Below are 16,808 nucleotides of genomic sequence, written 5' to 3'. Positions count from 1 at the left end.
AAACATAAAAAGTTCAAACATATTAAACTTTTTAAATGTTCATAAAAAGTTTTTTCCGCGCAAATTGTAGAACGGAAAGAAGGTCTTATTTTTAACACATCTTATAAACACCATAAATATTTTTATCCACTACAGTTAGTCGATACGACATTTTATAGTAAACCTGCTTACTAGTTTCAATAATAATTGAGATATGAAATATAACAATAGGTAGTTTGTACCCACCACATAAAGTTTCCTCCATATTCTGCCCCAGTCTCTGAGCACGGCGGCAGTTTCAGCAACCAGAGGTTCCGCTTCTGGAGGCGAGCCGCCTGTAGCTCCTGCCTCACGGATCACACTCGCGGGGAAGATTCCCAGGGGGGAGTCATCTCCCCCACTGGCCCCCACGGCACCGCGGCATCTTCCGCGAAACCAGCCTAAATATAAGACACACAAATTAATACAGCATAAATAACAGTCGGTAGCCATAATATACTCGTAGTTATATGTATTATAATTGAAGCTATTAGTGTCTGTAGTAAGATGGCAAAACACGATATGTCCGTTTTTTTTAAATTGCTCAGAAGAGCAATTTTAAACTTCGAAAGATATTCCTACAATGAACATATCACATATTGACACAGCTTATTTTTCCCAACCTATAAGACCTAGACGTGCCATATTTTGATATCTTGTAAATCTTATTGAGATGAGTCTGAAGGTATGTATACATAACTCAATTTTTCAAATAAAAGGACATCATATTTTGCCATCTGACTACGGATACTAATATATTGCTTCAATTCCGCAATTTTGAGATAATTGCAAAAAACCGCAAATAAAATATTGTCTTTTTACAAAAATCTTAACATACAATTATTACAAAAAGTGAATAGTGAAATAAAATGTCCTCAATGTCATTAAAATTCATATAAAACAATCGTGTTTAAAGTTAGTCATAAAATATTTAAAATGGCGGCTTAAATATAAAATTTGGAATGGTTGATTCCACCTCCGGTTTAATTATATGTAACTTAACTTTATAACTAGTTTATGAATACCTATGATGGATGAATCGCCAGAATCAAGAAAACTATCAAGTATACAGTTGTGTACATGTGGCCGCGCGACTTAAGGTATGGACCTAATAGGTTGAGCAAGTGGCTGACATCCATTTCTCGTAAAAAACAAAATCTGTTAATACAAACTTCTACTCTGTGGTGGCCCATAATATGATCCTATTAGGATCGGACATGGTCGGAAAAAAAATCTATATCGTACAGTTTGAATGTATGCTTGTGACAGACACTCCAATACTCATCTTCATTCTCCACATCCTCTGAATAAGATTTCTTATGAAAGGATAAGTCCTGGCATAGTCTGTAAAAATATCGCTACACCGTCCTGAGGATTGATGCTTATTTAATGAAAATTGTAATATGACATTAAGCGTTCGGATTGAGGGTGGCAAATTATCAGAAAATAGAAAATTGGGTAGAAAGGATACATGTGCAAACGATAACGAACTATATGGATAGTACTAAACCTATTTACTAATCACTGATAAATTATTAGAACATAATATATGACCACGAAAAATACGAATAAAATTAGATTCATTATCATCATCGGAACTACGGGCCCTGGCCGCCTACGGGAAACGTCTTCACTCCCGTATGTATGCCGTAAGCTGCCTTTACTGTCTAAGCAACAGATATACTGTATCTTTTTCTACACTGTCCAACCACATCAGTAGTTTAGGTCTCCCGACCTCCTGGTAGTTATATTGAAGAGCCTCTTGTGTGGTTAGCGTTAGATGTAGGTATTCCATACTTGAGACACGGTCTGCCCAACGGAGTCGCCCCACTTTCCCGTGTGACACGACAGGGGACCACTATTCAATGCGTATAGTTTGTGATTGTATCTTTTTCGCCACGAGCCATCTAGGTTGCATAAAGTTCCAAACACTTTTTCCAAGGAAGTTCAGCTTCCTCTTGACATTTCAGTTTATTGACATGTTTAATATTTAATCAAGACTCATCAGACAGTACGACAAATCACATGAAGTAGCAACCTAGATGTACATTTCAGGGACGTTTCGAACATGAGGAGACCTTCAAACCTCAATGTCCGTCCGAACCGTCTCCAAAATTTACACCTAGACTGCTACTTCCCGCGATTTGGTTATGTGCCACGAGACAAATTCAAGCAATGAAAAAAACATATTTATTTTTGGCAACATTTACGGCACGCACAGTCAGGAGGGGTGCTAGCGCACCCTTCAAATAGTAACATTACTATTTAGTAAGGAGTACGACGAAGTACTTACATAATAATGGGCAATATAATGAAAAGTAAATTGTTGATGTTATTATTTCACCGAATATAAGTACAAATTACTATGATAAATCCGGAATTAAAAAAATACTAATCCCATAATATTGGGATTGAAAGTTCTGTCCGGTATTGCAATCCTTAGTAAAGTTGCCACTTAAGAGTATAGTATGCTTCATAACTTTGCATTCCAGCTCTAGGATGAAAATGATGTAATATATTTTTAACTTCGTGGCCATTCAAGATTAATTAACCAACTAATTTAAATTAGTTTACATAACCACATGACAAGAAATTATTTTATGACCCATAATTACAAAACAGACATTATCAAGACAAGTATGATATAAAAAAGTAATCACCAGATTCGCTTTTAAAAGCGATGTATATGTATGGGAGCCTGCACATAATTAAGGATATTAACAGATATTCTTTATGAAGTAGGTACCTACTTAAGTAACCTTGTTAATCATTCGTCCAGCCCATTGGGACCACATTATAGTCAGTTAATCATATCTACTCGGTATGTAAACGAAAATGATTTCAAGTTGTGAGTACTTATATGCAGATACTGGCAAGGAAAAATGCCTCTGTCTTGCGAAGTCGATTCGCGCTTTCTACAAAGCGAAGCGAGATGTGAGGAAGTGGAACACTCACATAAAATGCAACTTGTGCTGACTTATTTATCTTTGCATCCAAGTGATTAATACAGAGATTAATAACAATTTGAGATAATAAAATTATTAATGTTGTTTAAAACATTTTTTATTATTTAAAATACATAATTTTCAAAAACCTCACAAACACGTCGTCCGGAAAGTAAATTATGTGAGTTCTATTCCCAAATGGTCTAATTTTTCTATGGATTTTCAAAATGATGTATTAATTTCTCCAAGAGGTCGAATAAATGAGATCAAAAAAGTAGTCGGTTAGCCAAAACTATCCTATATCAAGACTCCAACTACACAGGCCAGTTTAAAACTTTCGCTTCAATAAGAATGCAATATATTCGAAACATTGCAGTTTGATTAAGCATTTTCATATGCATACGGCATAGGCGTTGTTATCAATTTGCATAATGCAATTCATTGATTAAATTAAATTAAAAAATGATCAGAGACCGGAAATGCATTTTGACAACGAAATGGGTAAGTGCCTAACTACTTCTATGCATATTATCAATATCATATTCAATACCTAGTATATATTATATCCGTTAGATTGTTGTTTAGAAGCATATTAATATGCCGATATAAATAATTAGATATTAAATAATATTATTTTATATTATTCGTACTTAATAGTAAATGATACATAAAGATAAACTTCGCGTAAGAAGACAGGTCAGGGGTTAAGCCGTAAATGACAAGCGGTGCTATGATCCGCCATAAAAAGGTTTATGCACTTCTTGAGCAGTGTACCTATGTATATTGTAATCAAGGTCCTCTATAATATATTGTAACCAGTGTTTCCAACCGTATTATGTATAATAATTAATAATAGCACATAATATTACGAGTATATTATAATTTGGATTCTACATAATAATCCAACTATAAATATTACTTAGGTATTATTTTGAAGGGTTCAATACGAAAAAATAACAGTACTTATAGGTATTATAGGTTTTAAGGAATACTGTACCTACCTACATATTAATTGATTTGGCGTTTACGTGGTAGAACTCCATTATAAAGGTTTTAAAAACAAACTTTTTTTCTAATAATTATACGATATTTAAGTTATTTATATCGATAGATATTACGAACTATACACCCAATTTCAGAACGACAATAATATGACAACGTGAACTAGGTACTTAAGTTATCTTAATGTCATCTTCCATAAAAAATTAAATTCAATCAGAATTTTATTTTTTTATGTAATCCTGATAAAAAAAATCTTTATATTATATTTTCGAGATGCTCATTGATTGTTTCTCCAGAAATAATAATCAAGACATTCTGGAAAAAAAACTTGATCACAACCTCTAGTCACAAGCTGTATACCCTGAGAATAAAACAGTTGTAATGGGAGTGACAGTAAAAACGGCAATAAATACATTTTATTGATAATACGTATCAACAATATATTTAAAAGATTTTTTCGGATAAAAAAAACACTTACATATATTTCATAGTTATTTTTATCATTATATTGTAGCTTAATAAGTTAAATCAAACGCTGTAGGAAGATTTTCTAATAATAATTCAGTTACTTAGTAAAATTTTCGATTCGATAGCTGTTGATACTTGGTATTCGAAATTTGAATACGTCTTTCTTTCGACACGAAATGCCTTCCTGTGGCATTTTCCTGTGCTTCCTATGTTACCATGGAGCCTGCCGCTATAAGACTGGATAAATATTACTAATATTAGGTACAGTACTGACGGCTCTCTATCTCACTTCCAAATAAATTCTTATCGAAAGTGATCAAAAGTGTTCTATATTATCCTACAAATTTACGTAAAATTGCCACAATTTCTTGGACAGGGAGGAGGATGTGAATAATTTTAAAATCAAGTCACTGCTCAAATCACAAAAAATATCCCAACAATGGGGAATATTTACTAAAACTATTAAATACTTAAACCAATAAATATATTTTTTTCATTTTTCTCCGATGTAAGACTTGCCAAAACATACAGCGATTTACTAGTGGTACATAAGTATAGTTCGGCAATGCGCTATGTACCTATGGGAGACGTTGAAATGAGGTCGCCAAAAACTACATCAATGAGCGCTGCTAGTAGGGCTGGCAATAATACGCGGCCAGAGCCATGACCATCATCAAGTACCTCACCGGAATCCGGAGAGCACAAAATGGCGTGGTTTTACATTTTAAAACATTGAGTAGTTTTACCACGAGCGAACGGGGTAAACATGGAGTCACTGACAAAAGGTTCGAACAAATTCAAATAGCTACCCGTGGTCCGAGATACTTGACATATTTAGGTCAAACAGTTATACCCAGTAACATCCCTAAGCAAAGTGCTACCCTTAAGCAGACTTAGAATGTTGTCCTATTTTGTTTTTAGTGTCAAATTGTGTGTTAATTTGCTTGGTACCTACCTACTTACCTATTTGTAATTTAATTTCGGCTGACAAACAAATACACAAACAATCTTAAATTGACACACGCAGATACTTCGATTAATACACTAAGATGTCGACATTATCAAATGAAGTCGTTCACTGCTCTCAAAAATTGTAATACAATTTGTATTTGCTCCTTCATCCTGCCGCACCTATGCAATGCATGGCGTGCCTACGCCACGTGACGTCACTGGTTATCCCGATCGTAATAAGGTATCCGTTTATTACAAATACGGTGCATTACTACGGTGGTGACGGTAGGTACCCACTAACTACATACAGTATAATATTATACACCTATGAGAATAAACATTAGTAGGTACATTCAGTTTAAAATAATATTATGAAGACATGATATTATGGCTTAAAAATATTATGATAAATGACAGTTTGTTTTATAAAAAGAACATAATATGCATCTTCATATCATAACATAACGGTCTCAGATCGTATATATTTTTTTAATTCGTAAAAACCAACACTGCGTAGTTGTGAAGTGATAATTTATTGGAAATTAACACTTTCTACAAAATTTTATTCGAAACCACAATAAATGATAAAGTTCTTTTTATTGTCAACAAAGTCTAATATAATTACTTATATAGTATGTATTTAATGATTATGCAGTGAGAGTAAGTTGGATATAAATATAACGCAAGATAAATAATACTGCCATTTACTTTAATATAATACCCAATTATTAAAGAAATGAATCCATATATTTTTATCATCATACGCATATTGTCTTATCGATATTTTGTGAGTTCGAGCGTGGGAACAGACAAATTTTGTGGTCAGAACTGTAGCGTTCTGCAATGTCAATAAAAAATCTCATGCAATTAATTGTTCATAATAATTAAAGAATGGCCTCACCTGCATACTCTTCGAGTATCTCGACGGAGTCTCCAATCTCCAACGGTAGCCCATATCTAACGTCGCCTTGCCAGTTATAAACGGCTGGAAATAGAAAAGAAAAACGAAAGTTACACATCTTCCAAGCACAGAAAAACAAAAAGGGTAATAGGCAGATAATATACATTATTATAACCGTTCTATGATTATAACTAGGGCCCGGATTTGTATGCAACAAAAAACATGATTATATGCATGCACTTAAAATCAATAAATTATGCACTAAAACCGAAGAAATATGCAGTTAAAAATTGAAATTTTTTGCGGGAAAAAATTGTAAATACCCACTTTACCCAATATTACTGACAAAAAATCGAATAACTAGTTAATCATTTTCAACATAATACGATATCAGAACAAAAAACACAAACAAAGAATATAAAGTTAATCAATTACAATTTTCAAAATAGTTTTTTTCACAAGTACCTACAAACAATTGAATAATAAATGCAATGTAAACCAAACATAACTTAAAAAACAAAAACAAAAACGACACACTGAACTATTCCTAAATACGAGGGTGGGTCAATAATTCCTTAGAAAAAAGCATTAAAACAGTTTTTATTTTTGTATTTTTTTTTTATTTCTCAACATAATCTCCTTGGAGCTCAATACACTTGGTTAGACGTTTCTCAAATTTTTTTAAGCCGTCAGAAAAATAAGTTTTCGGAAGGTCCTCAAAATAAGCATTTGTCCGATCGATGACTTCTTCATTTGAAAAAAAAAAACGTTGTCCACTTAGCCATTTTTTTAAATTTGGGAAAAGGAAAGTCACTGGGGGGCTAAATCTGGCGAATACGGTGGGTGGTCGACCAATTCGAACTTCAATTCTTCAATTTTAGCCATTGATCGTAAACATGTGTGAACACGGGCATTGTCCTGATGAAAGAGGATTTTTTTCCTGTTTAAATGAGGCCGTTTTTCTTCAATTTTGTTTTTTAGCTGGTCCAATAAAGATGCATAATAATCCCCTGTTATTGTTTTTCCTTTTTCCAAATAGTCAACGAAAATAATTCCACGTGCATCCCAAAATACAGTAGCCATAACCTTACCAGCTGATTTTACAATTTTCGCCTTCTTTGGACATGGTTCGCCTTTCGCAATCCACTGCTTTGACTGTTCTTTCGTCTCGGGAGTATAGTGGTGTGTCCATGTTTCATCTACAGTCACAAAGCGACGAAAAAATTCATCCGGATTGCGTTGCATGAGCGACAACAGGGCTTTAGAGGCCACCACCCTATTGCATTTATTGTCGACTGTGAGCAAACGCGGCACCCATCTTGCAGAAATTTTTTTCATGCCCAATTTGTCATGTAAAATAGAAATGACGCTACCTTTTGAGATCCCTGTAACCTCAATTATCTCACTCAACTTTAATCTTCGGTCACTTAACACCATATCGTGGATTTTATTGATCATTTCTGGTGTAGTCACCTCTACAGGACGTCCTGAGCGTGGTTCATCCTTTGTTGATGTACGACCACGTTTAAATTCATTTAACCAGTTATAAATAGTTGCAAGTGAAGGAGCAGATATGCCGTGAACTAAATCCAACTCATTTTTTATTTCCTTTGCTGTTAACCCTTTTATATTAAAATGTTTAATAACAGCTCTAAACTCAATTTTCTCCATTTTCCATTTTTCCATTTTCCACAAGCCATTTTTTTTTAAATGTACGAGAAACACACAACAACCCGACCAATCTGATTGAAACTTCGCAGCATACTGAATCGGTAGTGCCGCTGCATGAAAACAAACCGCTTACAGTACTAGTCGCGCCACCTGTCGGCTTTTCTAAGGACTTATTGACCCACCCTCGTACTATTTTCTGTTTTTTGCCCGAAAAAAAATACATTATTTTTTTCAATATTATGCTCTGGCATTAAATTTTTCCGCATAGGTATCTGTCAGTATTTTGTTTATATGCGGAAAAGTACCTCTCAACGTCCACTTGGGCAAACTTTAAATAATAGTGCCCGAGTTGATTTCACTTTTTTCACTGATAAATCCACAGCTCGGAGATGGCATTAAAAATGCAAGTGCATCTAAACTATCTTCCTTCCTAACTTAGTTATATTTCGATAAAATAATTTAAAAAACTAAAATTATAAATTCAAACGCTCTAAAATATGCATCTATTTATGAAATATGCACTAATGTCTCAAATATGCTCTAACGTCTCAAATATGCATTTATATGCACAATAAAATTTTATTTTTGGATTCTGTGCCTTTCAAAACAGATTTCTGTGCAACTCTCATCGCTGTGCATACACCCTAACAAAACATGCACTAGCATATAAATCCGGGCCCTAATTATAACACACCGACTACTGACTGACACAGATAGCTATATAGCATTCTCCCAAGGTGCAGAACCAACCTGCCACTGGTAATGCCAATTGGGAGGGCGATAACTATGTTCAACGATATTGCTTCGGGTGTTGATAATTATATTCCACCTACGTGAGGATGAGTATAGGTGGACGTTGTTTTATAAATTCTTAAAATAGGGTCTGCTTAACTCATCCGGTGTACTTCCTTGTACCTATCTAATTTATATTTTTTGTATTTACACATTTCTACTGTTTAATAACATACTATCTATCTCTATACTAATCTATCTCTTTTTTATGTGATACTGTTTTATATTTCTTTGTTTCTAAATGTCATGTTGTGAACGTCTTAAACTTATAATTTGTAATGTCCACAATATGTTAAAAATAAATATTAAAAAATATAATAAATTGAAAAATAAATTATAAAAATAGGTTTATTTAAAAGTATAAGAATATTACTTCATCAGTATTTACAATTTTGTTATAAAACTATTATAATGGAGTTATACCTAAGTACCTAATAGTATATTCATTAACTTGTTGACCGCAAAGCATTTAATTATCTACTATTTAATTCTCACATTTAAATAACATGCTAATTATATCGAATGGCCAATTAACTAGTAATCTATAGGTTTATTTTTGTCATTGGTATTTGTTATTTTAGGTTAACCAATCAAGCAATCTTTATATGATGTGAATTATTAATATCAAGTGATAAACTCATTTTATAGTTATTTACTAAATATTTAAATGTGGTATTGGTTTCATAAATAAATCTAGGTACCTACAGTGGTAGGATTACATTGAAAAATGCCCAAATGGTCTGTAGGTAGGTATATTCAGGTCGCGGCATGAAACTGAGCGTTCGTCCAGCGTAGGCGCAATCGGCGGATAATAATAAGATTATAATATATTATTAGCAATCATGTGTTTTAACAATTTAGTTAAAAATTTGTGCTACCTAAAACAATGGAATGGTCTGAGTAACCTCCAATGTATATTATAATATTTAAGTTAATGTGTGTACATAGAATTGACTATTTAAAAATATAATACTTATTTTAAAGAACCCCCCCCCCCCACCCCCAAGACCGTCATGGCGAGTTAATTCTTAACTTCGAATGCGGTAACTGTTCGCAATAAGATTGCATATTTCATAACGTATTAACACTTTTTTCATTTTCTACAAACCATCGAAATTCAGGCCCCGTCCAGCGTAGGCGCGCGCAACTTAAACGTATAACAAAAAAAAGACATTGTCTACGAACATTTTCACACACGGTTATACGTTTGAGTTGCGCGCGCCGCTCACCGCTCCGCCGATTGCGCATACGCTGGACGAACGCTCAGTTTCATGCCGCGACCTGAATATACCTACCTACAGACCATTTGGGCATTTTTCAATGTAATCCTACCACTGTAGGTACCTAGATTTATTTATGAAACCAATACCACATTTAAATATTTAGTAAATAACTATAAAATGAGTTTATCACTTGATATTAATAATTCACATCATATAAAGATTGCTTGATTGGTTAACCTAAAATAACAAATACCAATGACAAAAATAAACCTATAGATTACTAGTTAATTGGCCATTCGATATAATTAGCATGTTGTTTAAATGTGAGAATTAAATAGTAGATAATTAAATGCTTTGCGGTCAACAAGTTAATGAATATACTATTAGGTACTTAGGTATAACTCCATTATAATAGTTTTATAACAAAATAAATTTCGTTAATCCTACTTTGAGTCATTTAATTTGTTAGCTGTTCCGGGCTACAAACCCATCTTCATAAACGACCTTTCCGAAGATGGGTTTAATGCCCGAAACAGCTGTCAACGTAATTGATTCAATTAAAGTTGAATCAACAAAACTAAATTTGTTTCAAAACCATTAACATATAATTAGATTAAGAACAATTTTTCAAAATTTATAAACCTACTTTGTAATTTCAAAATCTTTCATCGAAGCCTTAAAATGTCTATAAATAAATAAACATATTAAGCGCTATAGATGATTTAAATTGTAATCGATTTCCACTTTTAAACGTGACACGCGTGCCGTAGGTTCACCACCGCTGCAATAATATTCGTATAAAATTCATATTTACCATTTTCTCATGATATTGTTCAGTCGCTAACTTATTTAAATCCGGTTTAAGCAAGTTAAGTTCGAAACAAGTAAAGTGCAAGATGACATACATAATAATAATAATAATATTAACCGTGAACGTGAGAACAAAATTGCATTAAGTACCTATGTACCTATATTATTATACGACATTTTCTATAGGTGATTTCTGCAGGGAAATCGACTGGTAGAGCTGTTCTTTGTATCAACCAATGAATGTCATTGGTACCAACAATGTTAAACACTACAAACTAGTACGTGGGTAGCTAGGTCTTTATCAGTTGTACATTAACATCACAGACCGCGAAAAATAAACAACGATTGAGAAATTATTCAAGGGCAGTGTTATTAACATCAATTATTTTTGGTCTATCAAGCAATGGCCTCAGAAATTCGACAAAGGTATAATAGTTCACTTTATGTTTAAACCAATACCTACCAATAAATTACACTGTGCACATATCGAAATTAGAGTTCTCACTCAGCTTCTCGATGTATCGTAGAGTCATGGCCTCCACAAGGGGGGGGGGGCTGAAAGGGCTCTAGCCTGGGGGCCCGGGCTTAAGGGGGGCTCGGCGTGGCGGACCGACCAGCCAAATGAGATAAACACACATCACAAAATTGCATCAATAGTAAAAAATGTCGCCTGCAGCGCTATTTCACTTCAATCATACTAACGTTTCAAAATATTATGTACTTGTGCGATGCAATTTTCGATTACTGTTTGTCGATATTCGACAACTCCACAAAAATTCAAATAGGTGTATTAAAAATACAAAAAATCGCTAAAAAATACCCTAAATTACACTATTCGTATTACACAACTGTAGATCGTTACACTGACTTTAACATTAGCGATAGGTAGGGGGGCCCGCTTCAAGATGTGGGGGCCATACGTAGAGTATAAATATGCTTCATAACTTTGCACTTCGGCTCTAGGATGAAAATGGTGTAATTTATTCTAAAAATTGTTTTTTTTACATAATTATCTATTTAAGTATGTGTTTATTACGATATAATATATTAATACAAGTGCATTTCATTTGATCTAATTTTATGCGAGGTAATCAGGCAAGAGGCGTATCAGTATAGTAAAAAGTGCAACAAAAGTGCAAATTTATAAAACGTATACTCTACCCGGATCGAAAATGTTATAATTCTGGAATGTATTCAGTCCGATAAATAATTGTAAAATTAAAAGGCCGTCTATCCTTTACTAACAAAAAGATCCGTAATCTTAATTGTACGTGCGTAGGTCCAAATTAATCGTAGTTTCTTATCGTTATTTTAGCGCTAGGAAAAAATATTGATTGGAATGACTCTTCGACTGCGAAGAAGAATTTAACTACATATTATAGTTCCGTTGAAACAAATGAAAAAAGTAACACAGGGCTAAAACTACGCATGACTATAGCATCCGTAAAAAATAGTTAATACCTACGCGGATTAAGTGGATTAAAAAATAGTTGCTTACATCTAGTGAATTCATTCCCGAGCCTAAATCTTGATCCCGGGATTTCGGGATTACGATTTGACGATCCCGGGGCTGGTCCCGGGATCGGGATTGGCATCAATAATTAATATAAAATTTCTATATATACAAATAACGTTGATAAAATCGATCAAAGATAAATTTAGTATAATTTATATACTATTTAAGACATTTTATTGTTAATATTGTAAATAGTAAATACATAGGTTTAATGGAGTGAATAATATTATAATATGTATAAATAATAATGTGAAAGAAAAACAGTTTTATTTATTTATGAAAAGATAACAAATACAAGTTCAATTAAAATAAAAAAAATGACAAAAAGTGCGAAGCATTGTTTTTTCCAATTTTGCTCATTTTCATCAATTTATGTGAAAAAATAAGATGAACTGGCAACACATGGGTAATAAATCAAACTTCGTTCAAACTCAGTTTATTTCTAATGTATTTGTATGTTATTAAAAGTACTTATGTCTTATATTTTCGTTTTTATTTTATTTTCCATAAAAATTGATAGAAAAACTCAATCCCGAAAGTTTCGGGATTATGTTTACCAATCCCGGGATTCATAGGTATCGAAAATAGTTTGGGATCCCGGGATTGGAATCCATACTTACATCATTGTATGATACAGTTATAACTTATAATACCTAAATAGTTTACTATTATTACGATATAGTAAATAATAATATAAACACGCGATTTAAGCTTTCATTTATTAGATGTGTGGATCCAAACATTTGATATTTCGTTAACTTTTAAAAAACCACAGAACATTGGGTACCTAAGCAAAAAATATATCTAATTACTGTCGAAATGCTGCGATTTTTAGCGTTTAGGCATTTATGGCTTACTCAAGAAAATTATCAGTTCTAAACAATGAAAATAATAATCAGATATGGAAATCGATTATGAAGCACGTTAAGATTTTTTAATTGTTCGAATAAGTACCTACATGATTTTCGTCTTTGGTAGACATTATGACGATTCAATATATTGAGTGAAGGTTGAAGATTTTACGATTTAAAAAACATATACCAGGGATGCATAATATGTATTTATTTTCTCGAGATTTCTTCTAGAAAAAATCTACCATATTCAGTATTATAAAATATATTTACCTAATTTCTTATTTTATTTCGTACCTATTGATTATTTTTCCATACTACCTATATTGTTTTGAGAAAATACCTACTGAATGAGTTTTTGTGCAAAATTTTATTTGTTTCATTCATCCCAGGATTTTAAAAATACTCATCCCTGATGAATATTTTACAAGGGATTGTAATCATAATATAATATGTATAACTCCATGGTGAAAGTCGACAATTAGACAGAAATAGAGAGGGATAGTTTTATTCCGGATAATAAAATATATGTCATTAGTTATTAGCTTATTATACTAATATATCTTCTTATCATGCCATCCCCTAGCGGAGGTCGGCCACCATCAAGGCGATCTTCGATTTGTCGTCTGCTACCCGGAACAGTTCAGTGGAGTTGCACTTGTACCAATCACGGAGGTTCTTAAGCCACGAAATGCGGCGCCGTCCTCCGCTACGCTTACCATTGATCTTTCCTTGAATGACGGGAATACTGTACTTTTGTCCTATGGATTGCAGTTATTTGCAAAATCAACCCGACCCAATAATAGACATTATTTTTTTTTAATTCTCATCTAAAATAGTTTATAATTCTTCTTTCTTTCGACCATCTCCGATCCTAATAGGATCATAATATAATATGGGCCTCCACAGAGTAGAGGTTTGTATTGACAGATTTTGTTTTTTACGAGAAACGGATGTCAGCCACTTGCTCAACCCATACCCTGACACCCACAAATTGAAAAACAATATGTGTACTTGGCAGACCCAAGCCGCGCGGCCACCGTGGGTGTTATATCAATGACTAGAGATAAATTATGTACCTGCAAAATAATAAACCGCGTTATCAAAAGGCAAGTAGGTAAGTGCATCTTGCAGTTACGTATGTATGCATACGTAAACTTTCACGCATCGTAGGTACAGTAAAGTAGTAGGTGTCTACCCAGCCTACATACTAGTGCACATTACCGATTGATAGCGACGGATCAAAAATGATTTGTAAATGAGTACCGGAGATTGGGTGCAATGACATGATAACAAAATACTCGTCGACTTGTACGGCAACATTCAATTACAATACAAACAGGGAGCACGATCACGGAACGACGGCGAATTATATCTTGTCGGGATTATCGTGTTTTATGGCACGGATTCTGGGATTTCGGGAGCGAGCAATAAAATGAAATGAAATATTATCTCTCACGTGTTTGTTGCTTCCGCATTATCACATATTTTACGCGGATAAATTCTGTGTTGAGGTTTTTTTTCATTGTACATAAATCAGAGCCGTCTAATATAGGTGGTAATAATAGCTGACAAGACAATAAGTATTCTATTGTAGCTGTGAAAAAATATGGTATTGTTTAAATTTAAATGATACTTAAAACAACAATATTACATAATATTTAATGTACCACCATCAGTCTCGGCTCACATCGTATGTCCTGGAGTGTCCTGGACAATAATCTTTATAAAACTGACAGTTCTGCTGTTGTCGGTCGTAAATCGGGCCGAAGGCACAAGTCTATGTGGATATAATATATGTGTCAATATTGTTTCGATTGGATAATCGATTGTCTTTATTCAATGTTTTAGTATTAAATATTTCATTCGCCGCGCATATTTAAAAATAAACGTAAAATGTAAGACTATACAGGAACGATTCCAATGATAAATATTGACAATAATTTCTTGTATGTACCTATTAGATTCAAATATGATAAGCGTTATCGTTAAGCCGCGTTGACACGGTCCAAGTACGATCCAAGTAGACTTGGATAGGAATAATTAGTATGCAGATGTTTCATCCAAGTGACAGCTTCATACTATTTATTCCTATCCAAGTGACAGCTCCATACTATTTATTCCTATCCAAGTTAACTTGTATGAGTAGGACGCGGTCCAAGTAGCTTGGATAGGAATAATTAGTATGAAAATGTCACATACGAGTGCACTTGGATAGGAATAAATAGTATGAAGCTGTCACTTGGATGAGACATCTTCATACTAATTATTCCTATCCAAGTCTACTTGGATCGTACTTGGACCGTGTCAACGCGGCTTTACCAAAAAAATAACTAATGGTGTGCCACAATACATTTACACATAGTAGCCAATTATTTTGTAAATAATTGAGATGGCGTTTACATGTAGAACTCCATTATTAATTAAGTAAGTATAATGGTTTTGACTCATTTTTTGTACGGCTTTTTTCCAGCCTGCAACATAGTGTTGTCTCCTATATCTGAAATTTAAACAAGTACCTAGGTATCATATAATTAGCAAACAAATCAATACACCACTATACTTACCTAATTATTTAGTCATACAAAATTCGACCATTTAAACAGACGTTTCTTCCGGAAAAAAATCATAATTTACTGAATGCAGTACCTATTCATCGTAATACATTCTTGGGTTTCCACCGCGTGAACTTCTTCATTCTTTTCTTGACGTTTCAGGCTCGTTGCAGAGGCCATTATCAAGAGATATACACTATATAGAGATATAGAGAAGTACACGCGGTGAAAATCCTAGAATCTATAACGATAAAAAACAACCGTGAAAGTCTCAAACATTATATACAGTAGGTACCTATTCTTTTCGTTGACGACTTAAATGTCAAATAAGTATCGCTTACTGAGCTTGACACAATTTAAATTGTATTTAATTAATCAAATTTAATTCTCAATTAAGTATTTATAAAATACCTGCCAAAACTTCGAATAAATTATACAATGCGTAACTACCTTTATGGAAAATGATTCACATCTGATTCATCAAAATTCAAAGTCTGCCATACCTGCTCAAATACTTAGTCGCGTTTTTGCACAACAAATAAAATATACTTATGTGCCTATCTGTCCTATCGAATGCTATTTTTTATATTATTTGTAACTAAATAATATGATTTACATAGGTACCTGCCTAACCATCAGAATCGTGACTATTCTAGTAATGATAAAATACTTGTTTAAATACGAAACTAATTATACGGTGCTTTGTTTAAGGTATATTATTTAACGATTACTTTAGAACTAAGCAACTATGTATTATAATTCAATTATCAACATTGGTTTGTTATATTTCTCTAATGAGTGTCTGATAAAAAAAACCTTAAATGATTGGCACGTAAATCTAAATCTTAAATCACAATCTAAATATATATATTTTTGAAAATCCCGATAGGAAGGGTGGCGCCGGGATTATACCCCTAAGTGCGATATAACCAGGGGAGAATCCGACGACGAATCTGAGCTCAGATCTCGGTGCACTTATCAATAATGGAGTGTTGACATTGTTGACAAATAACAAACTGTACTGCGAGTGACTTGTATGGAGACGACCGTTTCCGATAATTTTAATCGGACTTCCTCTGCGCTAATGTATGCTACTTAGTGAAAT

At 33.4% G+C, this 16,808-nt stretch overlaps 1 protein-coding gene across 2 annotated transcripts in view; it reads right to left on the bottom strand.

The window, feature by feature from the left end:
• The window catches only part of spg (dedicator of cytokinesis spg), a 158,776-nt gene that overhangs the window by 132,314 nt on the left and 9,654 nt on the right, over positions 1 to 16,808 (bottom strand). For both annotated transcript variants that reach the window (XM_085952372.1, XM_085952373.1), the window contains exons 2-3: positions 6,286 to 6,369; positions 226 to 419 (exon numbers count right to left, since the gene is read on the bottom strand). In XM_085952372.1, coding sequence (XP_085808498.1) covers positions 226 to 419; positions 6,286 to 6,369 — 278 coding nt within the window. The remainder of the gene's footprint in view (positions 1 to 225; positions 420 to 6,285; positions 6,370 to 16,808) is intronic.

The sequence above is a fragment of the Rhyacophila brunnea genome, unplaced genomic scaffold (assembly GCF_057557595.1).
Source record: "Rhyacophila brunnea isolate RB1 unplaced genomic scaffold, BYU_Rbru_1.0 scaffold_3, whole genome shotgun sequence".
In the NCBI taxonomy this organism is placed as follows: domain Eukaryota; kingdom Metazoa; phylum Arthropoda; class Insecta; order Trichoptera; family Rhyacophilidae; genus Rhyacophila; species Rhyacophila brunnea.
The sequence above is the reverse complement of the archived record's forward strand: the minus strand, read 5'-3'. Positions and strand labels throughout refer to the sequence as shown.